Here is a 26337-nt window from a genome sequence, read left to right as displayed (position 1 = left end):
ATTCTTCTCTTGATAATATCTTGGAGGACTGTCAAGATTATGGAGAGAATTTAATATTAGCTTATTACTATTAATAGGCATCCATTAGTCTTGTGAGACAATGGATTTGCGCCTTGGAAGATGCATCACCAGACTGATGCCTTAACCACTTAGCCACGCGCCAACACTCATTACTATTACACATAGCAAAACACAGTGAAAACCATTTCTGTGTGCAGTCCAGACAGATCACTGCTCTACCTAATTGCAGTAAAAAGTAAACCCAATGCCAAATGTTGTGCTGTAGCTACAGAAGGTAGGGTTACCATTACAGAGAAGATGCAGTGCAGGTAGACAAATAAAGGTCAAGAACCACAATGAGGCAGACTGGGAGATCAAGTGTTCAAGGGTTCATCTTTTCCCATTGAGAGGTCCGTTCTAGAGTCTGCTAACAGTTAGATAGAAGCCATCTTTGATTTGGGTGCTTCATGCTATCGGGCTTTTGTATTTTCTGCCTGATGAGAGCGGGGAGAGGATATAGGATCAGAAACAGGGTTAATATCAATGGTATGTGTCATCATATTTGGTGTTATGCGGCAGCTGTTCATTGCATACATAAAAACTCTAAATTATGATGATTATGCTTGTGTGTTGTATTTATACATGAGATGTACAGGAAGATGTTGTTTCCTGCTTGGCGTTGCTGTTTGCCACACCTCCAACAGCGCCCTTAGGTCAACTGCCGGGTCATCAGCCGGGGAGCACCACTCATTGATGTTTCTCTCCCATAACCCTGGTACACCTCCTGGCGGTGGAGCGATGGAAGGGACGTTTCCCTGCCACCCCCTGCAGCTTTCGATGGGGTTTGTCAGTTCCCCAATTTCTACATTATAAAAAATTAAATATGTAGTACAAAACAGAAGAATAGTGAGGTAGTGTTCATGGGTTCAATGGCCATTCAGAAACCTGATGGCAGAGGGGCAGGAGCTGTTTCTGAATTTTTGAGTGTGTGCCACCTCCCTGATGATAGCAAGGAGGACAAGGCATGTCCCAGGTGATGTGGAGCCTTGTTGATAGATGCCGCCTTTTTGAAGCATCACTCCTTGAAGATGTCCGGAATGGGGGCTAGCGCCTCTGATGAAGCTGACCGAGTTCACAAGTTTCTGGCAGAAACAAAGAACAGTACACCACAGTAAAGGTCTTTTGGCACACAATGTCACACCACGTTCCTATTTCGCAATCAACCTAACCATTCCCTCCCACACATCCCATAACCCTCCATCTATGTTGCCTACGTTGCTAAAATGTCCAGAATGTATCAACCTCAACCACCATCCTGTAGAAACTGTGAATACAGAGAGTAAAAACTACTTCTAACATCTCCCCTGAACTTTCCTACACTCATCTTTAAAGGATGTCCTCTGGCATCAGCATTACCACCCTGGAAAAAGTCACTCACTATACTTCTTATGACCTGAAGCACCTCTATCAAGTCACCTCTCATCCTCCTTAGCGCCAAAGAGAAAATCCTCAGATCTCTGTCTTTCCTCATAACCAGGAATAGTTTGAATCCAGATTATTATTATTGATGCAGATTTTTAATTGATCAGGACACCAGCTTGAGTCTAGATGAAGGGTCTCGACCTGTCCGTTTCCCTCCACGGAAAGCTGCCTGACCACTGAGTTCCTCCACTTTCTTGGAGAAACCAGGGGGTACAGAAGTTGGGACCTGGAGCGACAAGTTGGTTGCGCCAGGATGAACTTCGCCGGACGGAGCCTCATCTGAGCCCGACGCTCGGCAGCCCTGCAGGGCCCACACGGGGCGGGGGGGGGGGGGGTTCGCGGGGCGGGGGGGGGGTTCGCAGAGTCGGAGAGGTGGAGCTTAAACACGCCAGCCTCCCCATTCAGCCGCACTTTCACCGCTGTTAACGGCAAGTACGCAGGTCCAGGTTATAGAGTGGGCGTGAGCAGCTGTACTTGCTTTACCTCCCTGCGCGCTGGGTGTCGCTCAGTCTCTGGCGAAGGTATGGACCGTGCCGTATTCTCGTGTTTCTCCTTCTACAGCACCCTTCTCATCTTGAAGATGTATTCTGTGGCTGTCATCAGCGGACAGCTGCGTCTCCGCCGCAAGGTGAGAATTGTAATATTAGACAACTTACCCGCCTTTCGACCAGGAATGCTGTCTTTTTTAAAAAAACACGTAATAAGCGTCGATGTGTTTGTAGCATAATGGTATGTACTGCCCAAATAGAATAAACATTTTAAACTTCGAAAAGTTTGTTTCAGCGCCTCCACCTGTTATTAAGGCATGTATTGATTATTTCCATTTAAGAAGTTTCGTCCACCCTTCTGGGTAAATGCGAGGAGACTGTCCGTACTTTGCAGGAGCGAGTCGATGTGCCTCGTAGTAATGAACCCAGGGAGATCCCCTTTTCTGGCCACATTCCTCTGCGCCCCAATAGAGCACACAGGAAAGCGTTGCAATCCAGAACCGGGATTCCCTTCAGAAATCTGTTAGCAAAAATGAAAATGGACTTTACTGCTGGAGACATTGGGTTTGTTGATTCAGATATGCAACAATGTTCACGCTCTTAATCGCGGCCCTATATGTGGGGGGGGGGGGAGGTTAAAAATTTGAAAGGGAATCCCTGCCAAAGTAACCATAGAAGTAAATGCCCGTTTATTGGTTAATGGGGGCACTTACCATATAGAACCACGTTTTACTGGACTTGGGGAGACGGGGTGGGGTTGAAAGTTAGCCATGTAATTTTTCATTTTACCTGTCTAAACTTTTGGCCACAGATCCTTTTCTCTCTTTCCCTGACTATAAATGGGCTTTCACCGCAGACCACTAAGTTCATCCTTATTTGTCTTGGGATACTTTTTTAGTGGTTCCATAAACGACTTAAAAAGCAACAGTGAAAAATACAGAAAAAAAATTTGGACAGGAAGAAGCATTCTTTTCCTGAATCTACTTTGCCAATAAATATAATTTATGTCGATCTGTATCGCAAATCCAGTCACTCATTATAGCTGTTTTTGATGCTTTTATAAACCAAAAGAGTCTCCGAAGCAGATGGCAGTTCAATTCATTATTCACCTATTTATTTGTAGTAACATCTGTGGGGGAAAACAAAAACTCTCAACTATCACACCATATTGCTTTCATATTACAGTGTAGACCATTAAGACATAGGAGCAGAATTAGGCCACGCAGCCCATCGAGACTGTTCTGCCATTCCATCGTAGCTGTTTTAACCCATTCTCCTGCCTTACCTCTGTAACCTTTAACACCTATATTAATCAAGAACCTATCAGCCTTCGCTTTAAATATATCAAATTTCTTGATTTCCACGGCAATCTGCGCCAATGAGTTCCACAGATTCACCTGATGTTCAGGTGTGGTATGTGTTTTTATACATGCAGATCAGACGAGGCATAAATAATCATAACTAGACATTTTTTTTCTCTGTTTTGCCCCATACAATGGTACAAAACACATAATTCAGCCAGCGCGCATTTCTTTGAAACAGACAAGTTGTTTTTAATATGTTTAGTAGTTGTAAGAATCTAGAATAATGGGACTGGCTGAAAGACCAGATGGGAAAGCTGCACCTTGGCAAGCTGCATAATGTAGTGTTTTTAAGTATAAAGTAGTAAAGCACAATTCCTCAAAGTAAAACATGATTTCACGTTCAGCTGGAGAATGAGACTCCGGGACAGGTTTGCCACTGAGGAGGTTTGATGAAGGGTGAGGAGTTAGACAGAGAGGTTTAAAGGGCAAGTTCCAAACCAAGGACAGGGAAAATGAAGGAGAGGCTGTCAGCTCTGGAACTGGTGACACCAGAGTGGTCAGATATGAAGGAATGTGGTTCTCGGAAGGGTGTAGAGCTGGGTTCGATGGTAAGAGGTCAAAAAATTGAGAGGTTAATTAAGAAGCGTTTAAGGTTTGCTGTTGGAGCAAGAAAAACTTTTATTACACCTCGGGGTCCAGTAGGACTGTGCAGTGGTACATTAAATAATGCTGCTGGCTTACAAATCCAGTTGTTCCTATGCCCTTTCACGTCTCAATGAGTAGTGAGCTGGGCAATTATCCTCTTCAGTAAATATCCCCTCGTGTAGAAAAGCGTTAGACTCTGGGTGTTGGTGGTGGCATTGGAAGGCGGCGAGAAAAGAGCGATGAATTTAAATGACTACTTGATGCTTGGCATGGCCCCAATTGTGGGCTGCAGGCACTTTATGACTGTACAGGATAGGATTGTGGAAATATGGAAAAACTGAAAAATAAGACGTCAATTCTTGAGATTAAGTTAGATAAATTTCTGAAGAAAAGAAGACTAATATGGGAGCCATATGGAATTGTTTATGTTTAACAGAAATGTTATTTAGGTTCTTAGAAGTAACATTGTGTGGACGAGCTGGAGTTTAAACTTGGATTTTCTCAAAGGGGTTTGAGAAGATTCATGTGATTGCAGAAAATAAAAGATCATGGTGTAGAGGGACACGTTGGCCTGGATAGAATAAGTTAATTGAATACAATAGGATGGAGATTGTATTTTAGTTTGGGATGAGCAGGTCTGCATTATCAATCTAGGTTAGGGAAATGCGGCAATGCAGAGAAGGTCACTCCCTAAATTACTGGTCGATTACCTGGAAAGGGTGGGCTGTTTTGTGAAGAGCGATGGACTGTCCCAGTGGTCCACTGACCCCTTGGTTAATGGTAGGGGTCCATGTCTTAAAAAAGGTTGGCAACCCCTGATCTAAACCTTTATTTGCTGGAGTTTTAAAGAGTGAGAAGGGATTCAATTGAAACTGGCAAGATCCCAAAGGTTCTTCATGGTCTTTCTTTTTACTTTAATGGGTTCTATTGGATTTCTTTGTTTTGTGGCTGCCCGTAAGGAGACAAATCTCAAGATTGTATACAGTATATATACCTTGAACTTTGATAAGTTGGATAAATGAGGATGTTTCCTCTGTGAGAAAGTCGGGATCTTGGTCACTGTTTTAAAAATAAGAAACCAGCCGAGACAATGTTTTCTGAGGATTGTGGATTTTCAGAACTCCTCTTCCTTCAAGGGAAGTCTGTAAGCAAAGTCTGTGAATGTTTTTAAGGCAGACGTAGATAGATACTCTGTAAGCAAGGGAAAGACAAAAATGCAGAATTGAGGTTGCCATCAGATTAACTGTAAGTAATGGAGTTGGCTTGAGAGGCTGAATGGCCTAATTTGATTGGTCCAGACAGTTTTTTTCTTGGATCGTAGAACATTACAGTACAGGCCCTTCAGTCCATGATATTGTGCTGACCTTTTAACCCACTCCAAGATCAAGTTAACACTTCCCTCCGATGTAACCGTCCATGTTTCTGTCATCCATGTGCCTATTTAAGAGTTTATTAAATGCCTCTAATGTATCTGCCTCCTCCACCACCCCTGGCAGGGCATTTCATGCACCCACCACTCTCTTCTTGGGGAATTAAGATTACCTCTGACAATCAACCCCCTCCCCCATGCTTTCTTCAAATCATCTTAAAATGATTATTGTCTATTGAATCCAGTGCTCCTGATGCGGCCTTCTCTACATCGCTGAGACCTGTTGTAAACTGAGGCACCACTTCATGGAGCACCCCTGCAACATCTGCCGCAAGTGGGACTTCATGGTGGCCAATCATTTCAATCCCCATTCCTGTTCCGACGTGTCGATCTATGCCTCCTCTGCCAAGATGAGCCCATGCTCAGGGTGGAGGAGAAACACCTTGTATTCCATCTATGTACCCTCCAAAAAATTTCACCCCCCCATTCCTCACTCTGATTTTTACTCTATCTCACCTGCCTAATACTTCCCCTGGGTCCCCTCCCCCTTCCCTTTCTCCTATTGTCCACTCTCCTCTCCTATCAAATTCCTTCTTTCTCTTGGCCTTTCCCACCCACCTGGCTTCACCCACCACCTTCCAGTCAGCCTCCTTCCCCTCTCTTCCCCCCCCCCCAACTCCTTAATTTGGGCATCTCCCTCGGCCCCTTCCCTCGCAGTCCTGAAGAAGGGTCTTGGCCCGAAATGTTGACTGTTTACTCTTTTCCATAGATGTTTCCCGACCTGCTGAGTTCCTCCAGCATCTTGTGTGTGGTGCTTTGGATTTCCAGCATCTGCAGATTTTCTTGTGTTTAAAAAGTATTAGCCTTTTCTGGCTCAGAATACATCTCTGGCTGTCCACTCAGCCTAATCCTCTTATCATCTTGTATAGCTGTATCGTCATCTCTGATCCTGCTTCACTCCAAAGATAAAACCACTTGCTCCTCATTAGACATGCTCTCTTGTCCGGGCAGCACTGAAATAGCATTTTGGCTGAGTTTTTCAATAGTTTGCTTGCTGAATACCTGCCTGATTGGAGTATTATCCCTTGATCTTACAGCTTGATGGAGTGATTCAGTCTGATTGATTTTTGCCCCCGTAACTTCAGTAGGCAAAAATACTGCCTCTCGAGTCACTGGCTACGGTTGAATCTGGAACTGCAGAGCAGAAAAGCGATGATGACACACACACAATGCTGGAGGAACTCAGCAGGTCAGGCAGCATCTGTGGTTCAGGTGGCAGGGTTAGCACAATGCTTTACCAGCCACCCAGGTTGAATTCCTGCCGCTGCCCGCAAGGAGTTGGTACATTTCCCCCCCCCCCCCGTGACTGCATGGGCTTCCTCCCACAGTCCAAAGGTGCATCAGTTGGTAAGTTAATGGGTGATTGTAAACTGTCCCGTGATTAGGCTAGGATTAAACTGGGAGATTGCTGGGCAGCTTGGCTCAAAGGGCCAGATGGACCTACTCCACACTGTACATCAATAAATAAGTAATCAAATAGTCCAAGACCCTTCTTCAGGACTGGAATGGAAGAGGGAGTGCCAGAGTTAAAAGGAGGGGGGTAGAGGAAGGAGGATAGCTCAAAGGTGATAGATGAAGACAAGGTCCCGGGAAGGATATGTGGCTGTGGCGCGAAACGTCGACAGTTTGTTCACTTCCATAGATGCTGCCTGGCCTGCTGAGTTCCTCCAGCATTTTCTGTGTGTTGCTGTGGATTTCCAGCACCTGCAGACTTTCTAGTGAAATTGATAATGAAGTAGGCTGTTGACGTGGATACGTTACAAGCAATTAGATTTGGTCAGTGTGGTTCATCTACGATTACAATCTCCCTACTGTGAAACAACGTGCCAGAGATCATGTTGAAACAGTGACTTCTGATTTTGTTCTCAGTTTTAACCACAAAGTCACTCATCTGTTAACATCCACGCCTCTCCCCAGGCCTTTGCCAACCCTGAAGATGCACTGAGGCACGGTGGTTTGGATTTTCATCGAACTGATCCTGACGTTGAGCGGGCCCGAAGGTATGGTTTCCCAAAGCTGAATTATAGAATGCGTCAGAAAATCTGCTGAGGCTGAAAAGATTAATTCTCTTTTTTTATATATAAGTTGGCATTGTTCAGCTAGACATGCTTTTTTCCCCATAGTCCTACAATTTTCTCCCTCTGCTTATTAACCTTTGTAGCTTTTGAAAGCAGAGTTTAAATCTGCCTCCACCGCTATCTCAAAAATTGCATTCCAGTTCACAACTCAGGGACCAGGAAAGAAACCCCTTGTATTGCTCTTGGCTTTTATGCTGTTCACAATACACAGGGGAAGCTTTTAGATTCAGTACAGACTGGGAGAGGAAATAACAAGTCTTTCATTTATCCAACATGTGATGCTTTGTCTGTGTACTAATTAACGGAAAATTATTGTGAAGGAAGAATAATGCAATTATTTTTCTTGTACGTTTCACCTAAATGTAAAACTGAGCCAAAGTATTGTCATGAAGAAGAAGAAGAAGAAGAAGAAGAAAGCCCTTAACTCCGTGTGGAGTCATCAGGACGCCATCATGACGGCGTTTTTTAGCAGGCTTTCTTATTTTTACGAGGCCGAGTTGCTAGTTCGACACTCAACCCAGCACGGATGGAAAGCATGCAAGGGGGCCGGCTGGATTCGAACTCAGGAGCCTTCGCTCCGAAGTCCGGTGCTGATGCCACTATGCCACCAGCTGGCTATAGTCATACTTGGCAGTAAATCTTTATTTTATCCAACTGGCTCTAGTGATAATTCTGGAATGTGCTTTTAAAATAACCTTTTTTTCTGCCCATACACTCAGTGGCCACTTTACTAAGTACCTCCTCTACCTAATAAAGTGGCCACTGGGTATATGTTCACGGTCTTCTGTTGCTGTAGCCTATCCACTTCAATGTTTGACGAGTTGTGCATTGAGAGATGCTCTTCTGCACACCACTGTTGTAATGTGTGGTTATTTGAGTTACTGTTGCTTTCCTGTCAACATGAACCAGTCTGGCCATTCTCCTCTAACCTCTCTTTAACAAGGCATTTCACCCCCACAGAACTGCTCACTGGATGTTTTATTTTTTTTGTTTTTGCATCATCCTCTGCAAAACTCTAGAGTGTTGTGTGTGAAAATCCCAGGAGGTCAGCAGTTTCTGAGACATTCAAACCATCCCACCTGGCACCAACAATCATTCCATAGTCAAGGTCACTTAGATCACATTTCTTCCCCATTCTGATGTTTGGTCTGAACAACAACTGAACCTCTTGACCACGTCTGCATGTATTGACTTGCTGCCACATGATTGGTTGATTAGATATTTGCATCAATGAGAAAGTTTTCCTGCAGGGGTACCCAATAAAGTGACCATTGAGTGTATATTTGAATAAAAGAAGATGCAAGGACACCACACATCAATGATATGCTCTGAATGTTAATTGCTAACCTAATTTAAATAGTTTCCATCATAGTTCCCAGAGGGAATTAGTCTTCTTGAAATGAACCGGGCCAAGTTTTACATTAGTGAGTGTTGGAACTAGGGAGATCGAAATAGTTAGGTGATCTACTTGACAAAGTCCAGAATAGAGGAAAACGTCTTTCTGCTGGCTTTAAAGTGTAGTAATTGGAATGAGACTTTTAGGCTGTTGCACAAGCTTCAATAAGGGTTTTCAGCTCAAATCCCAATTGTCTGCTCTTTTTGGTGAATGCAGCAGGCCAGACATCATCTATTGGAAGAAGTACAGTCGGTGATTCAGGCCGAGACCCTTCGTCAGGACTAACTGAAAGAAGAGCTAGTAAGGGATTTGAAAGTGGGGGGGGGGGCGGGAGAGATACGGAATGATAGGAGAAGATAGGAGGGGGAGGGATGGAGCCAAGAGCTGGGCAGTTGATTGGCAAAAGGGATATGAGAGGATCATGGGTTATTTACCTCTCGATCGTGACCTCACTAAGGAGCACCAGGCCATTGTCTCCCACACCATCATCGACTTTATCCGCTCAGGGGATCTCCCATCCACTGCTACCAACCTTACAGTTCCCACACCCCACACTTCCCGTTTCTACCTCCTACCCAAGATCCATAAACCTGCCTGCCCTGGTAGACCTATTGTCTCAGCTTGCTCCTGCCCCACCGAACTCATTTCTGCATACCTCGACACGGTTTTATCCGTCCTTGTTCAATCCCTTCCTACCTATGTTCATGACACTTCTCACGCTCTGAAACTTTTCGATGATTTTAAGTTCCCTGGCCCCCACCACTTTATTTTCACCATGGATGTCCAGTCCCTATATCCATCCTCCATCAGGAAGATCTCAAAGCTCTCCGCTTTTTGGATTCTAGACCAAACCAGTTCCCCTCTACCACCACTCTGCTCCGTCTAGCGGAATTCAGGGCCCCAGACAGTCCTTCCAGGTGAGGCGACACTTCACCTGTGAGTCGGCTGGGGTGATATACTGCGTCCGGTGCTCCCGATGTGGCCTTCTATATATTGGCGAGGCCCGACGCAGGGTAGGAGATCATTTCGCTGAACACCTACGCTCTGTCCGCCAGAGAAAGCAGGATCTCCCAGTGGCCACACATTTTAATTCCACATCCCATTCCCATTCTGACATGTCTATCCACGGCCTCCTGTACTGTAAAGATGAAGCCACACTCAGGTTGGAGGAACAACACCTTATATTCCGTCTGGGTAGCCTCCAACCTGATGGCATGAGCATTGACTTCTCAAACTTACGCTAATGCCCCACCTCCCCTTCGTACCCCATCCGTTATTTATTTATATACACACATTCTTTTTCTCTCTCTCCTTTTTCTCCCTCTGTCCCTCTCACTCTACCCCTTGCCCATCCTCTGGGCTCCCCCCTCCCCACCCCTTTCTTTCTCTCTGGGCCTCCTGTCCCATGATCCTCTCATATCCCTTTTGCCAATCAACTGTCCAGCTCTTGGCTCCATCCCTCCCCCTTCTGTCTTCCTCGACTAACCCTCCCCCCAACATCCTCTCCATGTCTGCTCTATCTAGGTCTTTAAATACGGGATAGGTTCCAATGAGATCCCCCATCCTCATTCTTAGCCCACTTACTGAGCTTATGAAGATCCCTCTGTGATCCCTGCTAGCCATCTTTAGTCAGTGACACCATCCATCACTGACTAGATCAACTAGAGTCTCAGTGTCACTGAAATCTTTGAAAGTCACCTTGTGTGATCCACCAAGGTTAAACATACTCCTAAGTCAACCTGGCCTCTGCCAATTATAATCAAATGAGATGGGGAGAATGAATCAGAAATATATGCTAATTATGGCAGCTTTATCAAGGGGCAAATTGAGGAATACAAAAGGATATTGGTTAAATGAGAATCAAGTAATTACTTCATGAAAATATAAACAAAAGGAAGAAAAAGAGCAGACACAAACACGAGGAAATCTGCAGATGCTGGAATTTCAAGCAACGCACATCAAAGTTGCTGGTGAACACAGCAGGCCAGGCAGCATCTCTAGGAAGCGGTACAGTCGACGTTTCGGGCCAAGACCCTTCGTTAGGACTAACTGAAAGAAGAGCTAGTAAGAGATTTGGAAGTGGGAGGGGGAGGGGAGATCCGAAACGATAGGACTAGAAGGACTTCCCCTTAGAACAGAGGCGAGGAGGAATTTCTCAGCCAGAGGGTGGTGAATCTGTAGAATTAGCACAAATTGTGTGAAGAAGGCAGGGGAATGAGGTTGAGAGGGATAATAAATCAGCCATGGTGGAATGGCGGTGTAGAATCCATGGGCCAAATGGCCTAATTGTGTTCCCGTGTTTTATGGCAGCGGTCCCCAACCTCCGGGCCGTGGACCGGTACCGGACCGCAAAGCATGTGCTACTGGGCCGCGAGGAAACAATACGATTTGGCGATATGAGTCAGCTGCATCTTTCCTCATTCCCTGTCACGGCCACTGTTGAGCTTGAATGCACGCGTCATCCATGTCAGCGCGGGAAGGAGATCAACTCCTCGATGCAAATGACGGTGGGCTGAAAAGTATGTTTGACATAACATCTCTGCCGGCATTCTGGATCAAAGTCAAGGCTGGATATCCTGAGGTAGCCAGGAAAGCACTGAAAACGTTGCTTCCGTTTCCAACATATCTCTGCAATGAATGCAACAGCATTTTTTTGATAAGTGCATAGATTAAAAAGGTTCAGAGGGATATGGGCAAAACATGGGGAAATGGAACTAGCTTGGGTGGGCAACTTGGTCAGCATAGATGTGTTGTGATGGAAGGCCTTTCTCGTGCAGTATTATTTTGTGATTCATGATGCTGTATGACTTAAACAGCAATCATCCAATACTGAGAACGTCATGTGTCTGATGCTCTACTCTTTCCCAGCTGTTGAGGTCACCATTTTGAGAGGTATGGTGACCTCACCATGAGGTCATTAATTTGAGAGTTATGGAGTAGCCCAAGCAAATATCTGCATTTTGTAGGTGACACCACTGGATCAATAGCATATTAGTATTGTTGGAATATATGTTTAGGGTGAAAATGAAACCACTTAAGCAGTTGCTTTGACTTGGGTGGTGGTGAGCTTAATGTTGGAGCTGGACTTAACCAGACAAATGGAAAGTGCTTCGTCACACTCCTGATTTGGATATGGAGGGATGTACATATGGATAAGGGGAATAGCTTTAGGGTGCTAATAATGAAGGAAAAGCTGTCCCCAGTATTTCCAAGATGCCTTCTGTATTATTTAAACATCCATTTTTGAATTACATGATGGTCAAATGGTCCAATTCAATATCAGGGAATGTATACACCCTGAAATTCTTACTCTTCACGGATATCTACGAAATAAAAAAAAAACCCATGGAATGAATGATAGATACATCAGAACCCTGAAGCCCCCTTTGCCCTTCCTCTCATCGCACAAGCAATAGCAGGTGCCCTCCCCCACCCCCGTGCCAGCAGAAGTAACAACAAGTCAACAACACCAGACCCTTTTCACCCACTTGGTGAATGCAATTGCTTGTGTTCCACACATTCTTCTTCTGGCACTCTTCAACATTCAGCTCTTTTTGTGGTGATCCACAATATATCACTGTTACTTGCAACAGTTACTTTATGTGCAAGATATAAAGAGAAATAGTCCAAGTTTCTCACTCTAACCAGTCTCTTAAGTTTTATTATTGGATTTTTTTTTTTTAGCTTAATAGTTAGTCCCTTAGGATCAACTCCAGCACTTCCCTAGGCCCGTCTAATGAAATCATTTAAGACTTATGGCGACTGTCATATAATCCCTCCACCCATTTGTTTCAAGGGATGAGTCTCAGCCTTTTGGTCTTCCTTCATAATTATAGCCCATTGCATCTGGTATTTTAAAGATCCTTGCACCTTTTTTCGGAATCTCTATGCTCATTTTTGCAACATGGAAGCAAGATTACACAATGCTCCAAATATGGTCAAACCAAGGTTATCAGCAAGTTAACCAGTCTCTGAGGTAGAAATTCATCCGACATTGTATGAGTTAAATGTGTAAGCTAATAATTTGCAAAATGTTTTAATTGCATCCCAGATGTGGAATTCCAGTTGCATTACTGTGTTATAAGCTCAGTGAAGGTGAATGATGTTTCTCCGTTTAAGCCTCTAGAGGTGAAGTGCCTTTAAGATTGAAACTTCTCCTCAGGGCAAAATGATTTATGATAGTTCCCTTGACTGACTCCATTTCTGACCCCATTCGGCTCCACTTAAAGCCATTAAAGCTGTGACTCACATTACAGAATAAATATTACTAACTCTCTCTCTGTCTCAATGCTGAATTACAAAAGAGCAATCGGATTAGATGATGTTGAAGAAGAACTGCTTATAGATACATTTTTACAATGTGACAGAGCATAACCTTTAACACAAAACTGAGGCAGCAACAAACATTTGGTTATTGTGGATGAGGTCTAACAGAAATTCAAACCCAACTTTTCTGTTGGGCAACTGCAGGGATCTGTTGAAAGGTTCAAAGTGAGTTTATTATGAAAGTTCATATGTCACCGTATACAACCCTGAGATTTGTTTTCTTGCAGGCATACTCAGTAAATCCAATAATCATAATGAAAGGCCATACCCAATAGAGCGGATAACCAGCATGCAATAGACAACAAACTCTGCAAATGCAAAAAAAATTAAAAAAAGAAATAATAACAGTGAATAAATAAGCAATAAATATAAGGAACATGAGGTGAAGAGTCCTTGAAAATGAGTCCATTGGTTACTGGAGCAGTTCAGTGATAGGCAAGAGATGATGAGTGAAGTTATCCCCTCTGATTCAGAACCTGATGGTTGAGGGGTAATAACTGTTCCTGAACCTGGTGGTGTGAGTCCTGAGGCTCCTGTACCCCCTTCCTGATGGCAGCAGTGAGAAGAGAGCATGACCTGGGTGGTGTGGGGGTGGGTGGTTTCTGATGTTGGATGTTGCTTTCCTGCGACAACACTCCACGTAGATGTGCTCAATGCTTTGGGAGAGCTTTACCCATGATGGACTGAGCCATATCCATTACTTTTTGTAGGATTTTCTGTTCAAGGCCATTGGTGTTTCCGAACCAGGCTGTGACGCAGCCAGTCAATACACTGTCCACTGCACATTGATAGAAGTCTGTCAACGTTTTAGACAGACTGTGTTAGTGAAAAAGACACAAAACAGTGCCTTTTTCACTGCAGACAGTTGAAGAAGTTTGGTATGGGCCCCCAAATCCTAAGCACTTTCTACAGGGGCACAATTGAGAGCACCTTTGTTTCAGCCAACGTCTGTGGTGTCACCAGCAAACTTAAATATGGAGCTATGCTTAGCCTCACAGTCATAAGTATAAAGTGAGTAGAGCGGAGGGGCTAAACACATATCCGTGAGTTCCACCTGTGCAGATAGAGATTGTGGAGGAGATGTTGTTTTCAATCAGAACTGACTGGGGGCTGCACCTGAGGAAATTGAGGATCTAATTGCACAAGGAGGTATTGAGGCCAAGGCATGGTTTAAGAATAAGGGGTACATCATTTAGGACAGAGTTGAGGAGGAACTTCTTCTCCCAGAGAGTTGTGGAGGTGTGGAACGCGCTGCCTCAGAAGGCAGTGGAGGCCAATTCTCTGGATGCTTTCAAGAAGGAGCTAGATAGGTATCTAATGGATAGGGGAATCAAGGGTTATGGGGACAAGACAGGAACCGGGTATTGATAGTAGATGATCAGCCATGATCTCAGAATGGTGGTGCAGGCTCGAAGGGCCGAATGGTCTACTTCTGCACCTATTGTCTATTGTCTTGAAACTTATTGATTAATTTTGAGGGGATGATGGTATTGAATGCTGAGCTGTAGTCGATAAAGAGCATCCTGATGTACCCACCTTTGCTGTCCAGATGGTCCAAGGTTGAGTGAAGAGCCAATGAAATGGCATCTGCTGTGGGCCTGTTGCTCCGGTAGGCACATTGGAGGGGGTCTAAGTCACTTCTTGGGCAGGAGTTTAAGTTTCATCACCAACTTCTCAAAACACTTCATTACCGTGGATGTACTGTTGTTGCTATTGGATGATAGTCATTGGGGCAGGTGGCCACGTTCTTTTTAGGCATTAGTATAAGTGGAACCTGCTTCAAGTAGGCGGGTATCTTAGGCTGCCAGAGCGGGAGGTTAACGATATTGGTGAACACTCCAGCCGTTGATCGGCACAGGTTTTTAATTCTCGGCCAGGTACCCCATCTGGGCCGGATGCCTTCCACGGGTTCAGCCTCCTGAAGGATGTTCTTGCGTCCTCTTCAGAGACTGAAGTGATGGGGGTCTTCGGGGGCTGTGGGGGTCCGTGACGGTTTCTCCAGGCTTTGATGGTCAAAGCGAGCATAGAGGTCATCTGGAAACAAAGCCAATTTTTCATTAATATAATGAAAATATAATATGTAGAGGAAACAAAAGCAGCGCAGCAGCATCGGGGGAATAGCTGAATCAGCTGTTGGACAGCAATAAGCAACGGCAGGCTTTCAGTCTCCCCCTACTGTGCTGTGTTATGATTAAAAGGTTACGATACGCTGTGTTTGTATTTTACTTTTGTTTTAGGTTTATGTAAGGTATATTTTTTAAAAAATCAGCATTGCAGACTTGTTCTGGTGTTAGATTTTCATCAGCGGTTTCATTTTGTAAGGTGCAAAAGCGATCAGCATTGCACACTTGTTCTGGTGCTAGATTTCCGTGATCAGCAGGCGCTTTAAAAATTTAATGTTGTGCCTTTTCTTAAATTTCTGCAACCACCCTGCTGAATATTAACAACTACCTTAAACTTTCAGCTCGTCTTGATAGATCTTTGCTTGTAACACAATCAGCCCACCGTGAAGTGACATATGTTCACTCCGATGCTGATGATACATGGTTGAGATCTTCATTTTTTCACTTTCTGCAGTGCCTTTCTATTTTTCATTAGTTTCTGTTCATTACACTTGTGAGGTCACTTCTCATTACTGTCTGCAACGTAAAGATCTGCACATCGCCTGGGTGTCTTCCCAGCATATTGTGTAATTTTCCATTTGGGAATCGTGTCAACGCTCAAAAAAAAAGAAAATTGGATTTCAGAGGCTTTTGGATTTTTGAATTTCAGGTAAGGGGTGCTCAACCTGTAATTGTCTTTGGGACACGTGACACGTTCCTCTGTTAATAAGGTTCAAGGATAACGAAAGACTGATTGCAAAGCAAATGGGATGTTATATATGTAGCCCCCCTTGCCACCCTGAAGGTCGCTTGGCTCGCTGTTGTCTAGGGAAACAGCCTCGGCCCCGCCAAACTGGGTAATAAGTTTGTGTGGATGCTGTGTGATGTACCCCACCCCGCCCAAATAACAGACAATACACCAGATACGATTAAATGATTTACAGTTTATAGATATTACTGGAACTATATAATTAATAGAGAATAAAATATAAAAGGAAAATAAAAGGCGCCACACTTAGCGAAGTTCAATCTCTTCGTGCACAAAACAGTTGGAGCTCAAGAACCTTCTTCACCCTGCGACCCCTCGGACCACCTCGACCGGCCGCCTGGGACCAACAACGGTGGTCGACCAGACGCTCCACATGAGTCCGTCTCTGTCTCCTCGCCGAACGCCCTCCTCGGGGTCCCACCCCGTTAGCGGACATCACAGCACATCGTCCATCCTCCGTCTCGCTCTCTCGTCTTCTCTCCCAAAACCCCACACATGCAGTATCTTCAAATAAACCAAAACCATAACAACTATCCCAATTGGTTCATAACATCCTCTTATCAGTAATGTGATTCAAAAAACTGCTAGCGGGAAGGACTTCCTAGCATTTAACATAATAAAGAAGCATTCCCAAGTATAACATAACAAAGAAGCCATTTTAAATTTAACATACAAAAAAAGAAAGACCCCGTACATATAGATAGAGAAAGAATTCGAAGGAAGATTTTACTGAGAACAGAAAAATGAGCCAATGAGTATTTTGAACTCTTTAAAAACTTTTAGCAAGCATATTCCAGCTATAGGAGTAAGAGCCCACAATTTGCTGTCCCCACTCTGGATTGTAAGAATCTCAGTTGAAATCGTTTTCTCATTTTCTGGGTGGTGAAGGATGGTCCCTGTTACTTGGGATCAAAAGGGTAGTTGGTGGGAAGGAGCTGACTGGAGGGTCGGCTATACCAAAGTCTGATTTTTGTCTTTCAGTTAGCAGTGCATAATTGCCGGAAGTGTAATCTTGGCCTTTGGAATATGGAACTAGTCTATTGGGAATGTTATTCTATAGTAAAGAGCTTGGTCTGTCCAAATTTACTGAACAGATGTGATTGTTTGGTCCTGGTTACATGGCTGTGAACTGTGATACCATGTTTGCATGGAGATTGGAACAATTCACAGCACTTGGTACACAGTCAAACCATGGCTTGAACATAACTTCTCTGCTTTTCCATGCTCCCTTTGCAGAAATATACCCTGGTCTTTTGGCAAATAAGGTAGTTACTTTACTAAATAATTACTGACTTGTAGCACATTTCCGGAACATTGAGGGAACATTCTTTTTTCCTGCCCTTTATCGCTTCTATTCCTAGAAGTAATTTGTGTTGACTTTTCTGGCACAATGCATTGACCGAAGCTAATGAACTATGGTGGTTTGGAACATAAACAAGAGCAAAATGGTCTGTTATTAGTGGTATTCTGCAGGATGTCTACTGTTTGTGCAATATGTAAATGACTTGGATGAAAACTCAGGTGGATTAAGCAAGTTCACAGTTAATGCAAAGTTTGATGTTGTGTATAGTGTAGAAGGTTGCCAAAGGGGACAGTGGGATATGGATCAGTTGCGGATGTGAGTGGAGAAATGACAGATCAAGTTTAATCTGGTCAAGTGTGAGGTGTTCCACTGTATCCATAAGACATAGGTGCAGTTAGGCCTTTCAGCCCATCGAGTCTGCTCTGCTGTTCCATCAGGGCTGGTTTACTATCCCTCTCAAACTTCATTCTCCTGCCTTCTCCCTGTAACCTTTCATAGTTTCTTGATTAGTAAGGCCATCAATCTCCTCTTTAAATATACCCAATGATTTGGCCTCCACTGCCATCTGTGGCAATGAATTCTACAGATTCACCACCCTCTGTCTAAAGAAATTCCTGCTCTGTTCTGAAGGGATAAACTTCCATCCGGAGGTTGTGCCCTTTGGTGCTAGACTCCCTCATGATAGGAAACATCCTCTCCATGTCCACCTATCTAGGCCTTTCAATATTTGATGAGTTTCAATGAGAATCCCACCTCTTCCCCACCCCACCACCATTCTTCTAAACTCCAGCGAGTACAGAGCCCTCAAACACTCCTTACAAGTTAACCCTTTCATTCCCGGCGTCATTCTCATGAACTTCATCTGGACCCTTTGAGAGATCAAATGTAAGCAGTGTTAATATACAGAGGGAGCTTGGGGTTCAAGTCACTGGGTCCCTGAAAATGGCCACACAAGTTGATAAGATGGTGAAGAAGGTATATGGCACACTTGTGTTTATTACTTGAGACACTGGGTCAAGAGTGAGGAAGTTGCACTGTAGCTTCATATAACACTGGTGAGGTTGCACCTGTACTATTGCCTTCAACTCTGGTCACCCAATCATGGGAGAATACTGGAGACATCAGGCAGGGTGTAGTAGAGATTCACCAAGATTCTGACTGGGTTAGAGGGAATGTGGTATAAGTAGAGGTTGGACAAACTATGGCTGTGTTGTCTGGAGTGGCAGGGACTGAGTGATGACCTGACAGAGGTTCCTAAAATTATGAATGGCATGGTTAGAGTATATAGCCAGTATCTTTTTCCCCAAAGTTGAACTATCTCAAACTAGAGGGCATTTATTTAAGGTGGGGGAGGGGAAGATCTTTCTTTATTAATCATTTTATTGATTTAGAAAGAGCATATATACAAACAAGAGGAGAATTATCTCAAACATATATATCAATAACAATACAAACAGAAAGTGAAATGGACATTATCAAAATCATACATAGTATTAAGCAAATATGTAATATATAATAAAAAAGACAACTAATTCTCCACTTATCAATTCATAGAGAGAGAAAAAAACTTTAAATTTTTAAAATGAGAAGAACCCCCCCCCCCCCCACTACACTATAAGAAGAAAGGGGAAAAAAGGGACTGGGCAGTTCATTCTGAGGATACAACTTTCTGATCAAATCTAAAACTTTGGGGGAAAAAAATGTAATTGGAAGAGTAATAAATCAAATCAAATGAAAATATGGGAAGAGCAAAGTGGATGCATGGGGCAAGTTTTTTAGAGATAGATATCTGGGATGCACTGCTAGGGTGCTGATAATGGCACGTATGATAGAGATGTTCAAGAGGATCTTGGGCACATGTGTAAGACCATAAGATATAGGAGCTGAATTAGGCTATTTGGTCCATGAAGTCTGCTCCACTATTTCATCATGGCTGATCCATTTTCCTTCTTGGCCCCAACCTCCTGCCTTCTCCCCATATCCCTTCATGCCCTGACTAAGCAAGAATCTATCAACTTCTGCCTTTTATCAAGATCCATCAAACGCTCTTCATATGACAAGCCTTTCAACCTGGATTGACTTTTGTGAACCTCCTTTGAACCCCTTCCGATGTCAGCACAAGAAAGGTGCTCCTAACACTCCAAGTGAGACCTCGCCAGTGCTTTATAACACCGCAACTTTACGACTTTTGTTTTCCTTGCATATGCAGAGAACTGAGGGATATGGACCATGAGCGGACTACAGGGGTGAGGTGTCATTAACTTGGTTTGGCACAACATCACAGGCTAAGCAACCTGTTCTGTGACCTACATTCTAGTTGGGGACACGACTGCAGATGCTGGAATCTGGAACACCAATCTGCTGGATGAACTCAGCGTGTTAAGCAGCATGTGCCAACAACCCCTTGTCAGAAGGTCATGCTGATTGCTTCTTTTTCCTCTTGTTGATGCTCTGGTGAAAGCTCAGTGGGGTGGGAACAGGAAACCATTTGCAAATTTCCATCAACTTTCTGAACCTTTAACCTCCCAAAGCTTCTGATAATACAATTGTTTTGACAAATTGTGACTTTGGCAACAATGGATAGGGAGCTTTTGGAAGAAGAGGAAGAGTTGGAGAAGGACTGTTGGCTTCCACAAGCCTGTTTTGTTGACCACTGCTTTCCTGTTCTAACTCTTGACAAAATATCTATCCTAGGTATACTTGTCTCCCCACAGCTCTTTGAGGTAAAGAATTCCATTGTCTCTCCACTGCAGAAAAAAAATCCTTTTCATCTCTGTCATTGGGCAACTGTTAACTCTTTGAGTTTGCTCCCTAGTTGAAGGTTCTCACCTGCAGGCATCAGTCCTGACAGAATTCCCCACGGAACTCTGTATAAACTGAGGTGTATGGGCCACAACTGAGAACTTTAGGAGTGTTGATTACAAGGAGAAAGAAAACGTTTTGGCAACAGGAAGATCTCAGCGAGCATGGGTGAGGCAAATGGAATTCAATATGGAGAGGTGTGAGAGAATGTGCTTGAGAGCAAATGTAGTCAAGAAACAGACAATGAAAAGCAAGATTGTAGGAAGTGGATGAACGCCAGTCCCAGAATCGCTGACTGGTCGATAAGGCATGTACACTGAAGGGCTGCATGGCAGTGTAGTGATTAGTGTAAAGCTATACAGCACCAGAGATGGGTTTCAATTTCCACTGCTGTTTGTACATTCACCCCCATGACTGCCCAAGCTTTCTCCAAGGGACTCCAGTTTCCTCCCATGTTCTAAAGGTGTCTCGGTTATTGAGTTGTAGGCATGCTTTGTTGGCACTGGAAGCATGGTGACTCTTGTGGGCTGACCCCCAGCACATCCTTGGTCTGTAGGGGTTGTTGATGTAAATGATGTATTTTATTGTATGCTTCAGTGTACATGGACAAATAAAGCTAATCATTTTTTTAAAAAAGAGGGATCTTCATCTTAAACGGACTCAAACTTTTCTTTTTAGTGGACTCTGCATTGAATACAGGAGCACTGTAGTCATAATGGGTATAAATAAAAGTTAACAGGACCATAGCTTGAGGTTTCATGTGCAGTTTAGCTCATCTTGCTGCTGGAAGAATGGTGATAGCATTACAGAGGGCGTGGAGTGAATTTAGGAGGATGCTTACTTGGGCAGGAACTATGAAATATTGCCTCCAGGGCTGGTGAATGTGTTTTAAAAAAATAGTTGTCACATACCATATAGGATTACCACTTAATTCTTTAAACCCCATCCATAACAAAAAGATAACGTTCTGATATTGTTACTGTGAAGTGAAGCAGTGAATGATTTTTTTACAACCCTAGAGCAGTGAGATGTTTTCATAGGAAGCATCTTAGCACCAGGTAGATGCTGTGAAAACAAGTGATGTTGGACGATGCATTTTGAATTCCTTGTTGATCTGGTACAGGATGTTTGGATAGTAAACAGTTGGGACAGAGGCATTGGCTTCATTCTGCTAATACTTTTTTTCTGTCATTGTTTGTGAACATTGGATATTCAGTAATATCCAGTAATAATACCAATAATAATGGTAAATATGGTATGTAGTTTAGTGCCTTCATGAACATCCATGTAAGTCATTGTTCTCAATGATGAGCTTGGTCAAGTTGAATTATAGGAGTAGACTTATTGAGGAAAACAATACATACATAGCTCTCAAAACAACCAATACAAGCCAGATATAAAATATTTGTCATCGTTTGTGCGGCAGCAGAAGTCTCACTGGAGGTAAAATACGTTTAATTTCCTTTCCTCAATCTATTATGAATATGCGCCAAATCTTATAACTTCACGTTCACATTTCTTGTGCTGTCTTTGAGGTATAGTAACAATACTATTAAAAATAACAATTTCTAAATTGCCATTTAAAAAGATTGCTAATTTTTGAGCAGGTTTTCTAAAATGCTTCATTGATTTCAATCTGCCTCAGTTATTTTTTTAATTAATACTAAGTCAGAGATTACAAGTAAATAAGCAACAGGACTCGTTCTTTTTCATTAAAGTGCATAATTATTGCTACTAAGTTACTAATCAATGATAATATCTGCTCAAAATTACCACAGCACACGAGAATTTTTTTGAAGATGATTGCCAATCAAGGTACACACTTATTTTAAACATAAATGAAACCACCCTGTGGTGGTTTCATTTTCGATGAGGTATACAAAACTGATGCCTGAATGAGAATCTGTTACCCTTGGTAAGTAGGGGTATAGATTTGCTCAATGATAGGATTAAAGAGTTCAAAAGCAATTTGACTCAGCAAGTGGGAAGGTTTGTTACAGCTGCATGATGAGGTTTAAACGAGAGTTGCGGGGGTGGGGGGTGGGGACCAAAGTGCCAGAACAGTTGGTAGAGAAGTTGAGGAGGCAGATGTTGGTAAGACCTCAGACAATGTCAGGAATCAAAAGGTTGAGCATGGTGTGACTAGTATTCTGAGCTGCATGCGCAAGTATCATAGTGAAGAATTATTTCAATGCGAGAAGTATCATAGGAATGGTGGATGAGCTCGGGGCATGAATCAACAGCTGGAACTATGACATTGTAGCCATTAGTGAGTTGCAGGAGGGACAGGACTGGCAGCTCAGTACCCCAGGGTTCCATTGTTTTAGACATGACAGCGCAGGAGGGATTAAAGGAGGCGAGGTGGCACTATTATTCAGGAAAAATGTCACGGTAGTGTTCTGTTTGGACAGACTGAAGAACTTGACTTGTGAGGTGAAGTGGTTGGAACTGAGAAATAAGAAAGGTATGAGCATGTTAATGGGGCTATATTACAGACCACCCAACAGTCCTAGGGATTCAGAGGGACAAATTTGTAAAGCGATCACAGACTGTTGCAAGAAATATAAAGTTGTTATAGTAGGTGATTTTAACTTTCCACATATTGACTGGGAATCCCATGCTGTTAAAGGAGAAGGTGGGATAGAGTTTGTCAAATGTGTTCAGGAAAGTTTCCTTCATCAGTTTATAGAAGTCACAATGAAAGTGCATGCGATACTGGATTTGCTTTTAGGGAATGAGACCGGGCAGGTGCCAGAAGTTTGTAATGGAACACTTTGTATCCAGTGACCACAATGCCGTTAGTTTCAAAGTAGATATTCAAAAAGACAGGGCTGCCCGTGGGTTGAGGTTCTAAATTGGAGAAAGGCCAATTTTGATGGTACCAGAAATGATCTGGCAGGTGTGGATTGGGACAGGCTGCGTTTTGGCAAAGGTGTACTTGGAAAGTGGGAGGCCTTAAAAAAACAAAATTTGGGGAGTACAAAGCTTGTATGCGTCTGTTGGAATAAAAGGTAAAGATAATAAGTGTAGAGAAGACATTCATTTGGCAGTGATCGGCGTTGGTTGTCACATCTCCAGAAACCGAATGCATTTCTTAACTGTGGGTGTGACCGATACAATTTAGACTTTAGTTTTTTTTTGTCTTGCCACGCTGCCAAATGAACGTCTTCCTGCCTTGTTAGACATGAAGGAAACTCGGGTTGTAGAAGTATTCATCAATCAAATGGAATATCTGTACTGGGCATTCAGTCATGTTCAGCTTTTGTCAGGCCACGTCTTGCATCTAAATAGGGTTAATTTGTCCTTTCACCCGGGGGCTTGCTTAGAGAGCTTGAATAATAATCCAGGCCACTTCCCTTCAGGTATGAACTTGCGTAGATATTGTAACAAGGACAGATTAAGTGACAAAAAATGGGAATTGGGGAAGTAATGGGAAAATGGGGTGTCTGGACCAGAGGTTTCCCAACTTTCTGACTGGAAGCCATACTTGTTATCACATGGTAGTGCACCCTGCGGCTGTCTGATGACCAGGCCTCGTCAGGTATCAGAGATGGAGAGGGTCAGCAACTTAAATTCTTAGTATTATCATTCCAGAGGACCGGTCCTGGGTCCAGCCCATAAGTTAAACTACAAAGAAAGCACAGCTGCACCTCTACTTCCCTGGAAGTTTCAGCATGACATCTAAAACTTTGACAAACTTGTATAAATATGTGGTGGAGAGTCTATTGACTGGCTGTGATGCCTTTGAATGGAAAATTCTACAAAAAGTAGTGGATATAGCCCAGTCCATCACTGGTCAAGCTCTCCCCATCATCAAGCACATCTACACAGTGTTGTCACAGGAAAGCAGCATCCATCATCGAGGACCCCCAATACCTAGGTCATGCTCTCTTGGTCAAGGTGTAGCACCTGCTTAGCCCCCCCCCCCCCCCCCAGATCAGGGTCTTGTGAAGCTAAGGGAGCAGGTGGCAGATGGTCGTATGAGCAGCCAGTGCAGATCACAAATCCTGGTTATGTGACCACTGACACCAGGCAGACAATCTGTGAAGAGTACTGATAATGGCTGGGGTCACCTGTCTGGTAAAGAACACTGCCCAGAGAAGGCAATGGCAAGCCACTTCTGTAGAAAACCTTGCCAAGAACAATCATGGTCCTGGAAAGACCACAGTTGCCTACATCATTCAACACAGCACATAACGAATGGATGGGTGGGAGCTTTGACTGCACTTTATGGGATGGTGGAGGCATTACGATAGAGGTGTTCAAAAGGCTTTTATGCTGGTGCATTGAATGAATAGCAATTTGATTTTATTTTCCTTCTCCAACAGAACACATCGCAATGATATGGAAAACATCCTTCCTTTCTTGTTCCTTGGTGCTGTCTACTCGCTGATGGAGCCCAACCTCTACGTTGCCCACATCCATTTTCTGGTCTTCTTTGTGGCTCGTTTGGTCCATAGCATTGCCTACCTGTGTGCTTTGAAAGCTCCGACCCGTTCACTAGCTTACACCATTGGACAAATTCCCTGCGTATCCATTGCTCTGCAGATCCTTGTCAACATCGTGGCCCATTGGTAGACCCATCCTGACGATGTCATGGCACATATTGCAACCCATTGGTAGACCCAACCTAAGGACGTTGCAGCCCATTGGTAGACCCAACCTAAAGAGATTGCAGCCCATTGGTTGATCCAACCTGAAGACAATACCCTTGGGCATATTATTGCTAGAGATCGATTGGACCCAAGACTGGAAAACCACATGATTGTGATGTTGCTTCCACTTTATAGATTTGGGAGCAGTTATGATGCAAAGTTTTGCTTCAGTATATATGCAAAGATGTTAAAATGAAGTACTGCTTTACTTGACCATGTTTATCTGCGAGATTGCCAACAACTGCTACAAAAGTAAAATATTTACCTCTATCATTTGCAAACTATTTAAAGTTTGTTTTCTTCCAATAAGTAATTGATTGGTGGCCATCCGTCCGAATCTGTGCATCACGTCCAAGTTGCAGGTGGAATGATGCCAGCATACCCTCCTGATGTATTGCCCTCTGGACTGGGAGGGGTACTTTTCCTCAAGGTTGAATAGTGTTTATCTTGTGTCTCAGTGCAGCAGGGGTGGGAAGTATGAAACAAAGGCAGGAAACACAGGCTGGAAGTGTCTGCAAATCAGGCAGCAGCATTGCGGTAGCAATTGCTTTGACAGGGGGAGGAAGGGAGAAATGCATGGAGTCCTCATCCTGATGGTGCAGACCTAGGCTTGAATGGAAGAAAATAAGAACTATTAGCTCCCAAAGTGCTATGGTCACCAATCTGATCTAATAACTTCCAGTCGAGAAAAATTATGGCTAATAATAATTCTTTGTCTGTAGGTTTTCCATAGAAATTCTGTTCTTCACTTGTTCCTCTATTTCCATACCACATTAGTGAGGTAATACTAATTTTCATATTAAAGTGTGGAACATTATCCTTTAGGACTTAGCTGAAATGTCCAGCAACAGAAGTTTATTCTATTATTATTAGATTTTTCTATTATTAGATGTTGCACAATATATTCCAGCATTCTAGCTTGCATGCTGGGTGCTGAGGGGTTGATGTTTTTGCTGGACCAAGTGTGGGGAAGAAGAGGGGGAAGATTGATGCTTTACCTGCTGCTTGTGCATGGGAGGGTGGGGGGATCTTTGGAGTTCTAACATTTTCTGCCATTCTTTGGGTTTTTTTTCCTGTTTTGTGAATGTCTGCGATGAGTAAGGATTTCGGGTTGTATACTCTATACGTTCTCTGAATTGTACTGTTTGAGCCATTCCCCCCATTGCTGATATTAGAGTAACTGGCCTACACGTCCCTTTGCAGCACCCAAAATGCTGCAGGGACTCAGCAGTCAGGCAGCATCTGTGGAGAGGAATCAACAGTCGATTTTTCAGACCGAGATCCTTCATCAGTTCTGATGAAGGGTCATAGCCCAAAACATTGGCTATTAATTCCCCTTCGTAGCTGCTGTCTGACCTGCTGAGCTCCTCCAGCACTTTGTGTAGTGCAAGAAGAAGAAAGCCCTTAACCCCGAGTGGAGTCATCAGGACCAGCATGGATGAAAAGCATACAAGGGAGCAGGCTGGATTCAAACTTGGGAACCTTTGCTCCAAAGTCCGGCACTGATGCCACTATACCACCAGCTGGCCTGTACTTTGTTGCTCTGTATTTCCTGCAT

The 26337-nt window shown here is 43.6% G+C and overlaps 1 protein-coding gene across 1 annotated transcript; it reads left to right on the top strand.

Annotated features, from left to right (window-relative positions):
* The first annotated feature begins 1906 nt into the window (after positions 1-1906).
* ptges (prostaglandin E synthase) lies at positions 1907-25060 on the top strand. Its single transcript, XM_072240291.1, has 3 exons — positions 1907-2110; positions 7266-7348; positions 24453-25060. The coding sequence occupies exons 1-3, from the start codon at positions 2006-2008 to the stop codon at positions 24700-24702; spliced, it is 438 nt and encodes a 145-aa protein (XP_072096392.1). The 5' UTR covers positions 1907-2005; the 3' UTR covers positions 24703-25060.
* The last annotated feature ends 1277 nt before the right edge of the window (positions 25061-26337 follow it).

The sequence above is a fragment of the Mobula birostris genome, chromosome 22 (assembly GCF_030028105.1).
Source record: "Mobula birostris isolate sMobBir1 chromosome 22, sMobBir1.hap1, whole genome shotgun sequence".
NCBI classification, from domain to species: Eukaryota; Metazoa; Chordata; class Chondrichthyes; order Myliobatiformes; family Myliobatidae; genus Mobula; species Mobula birostris.
The sequence above is the reverse complement of the archived record's forward strand: the minus strand, read 5'-3'. Positions and strand labels throughout refer to the sequence as shown.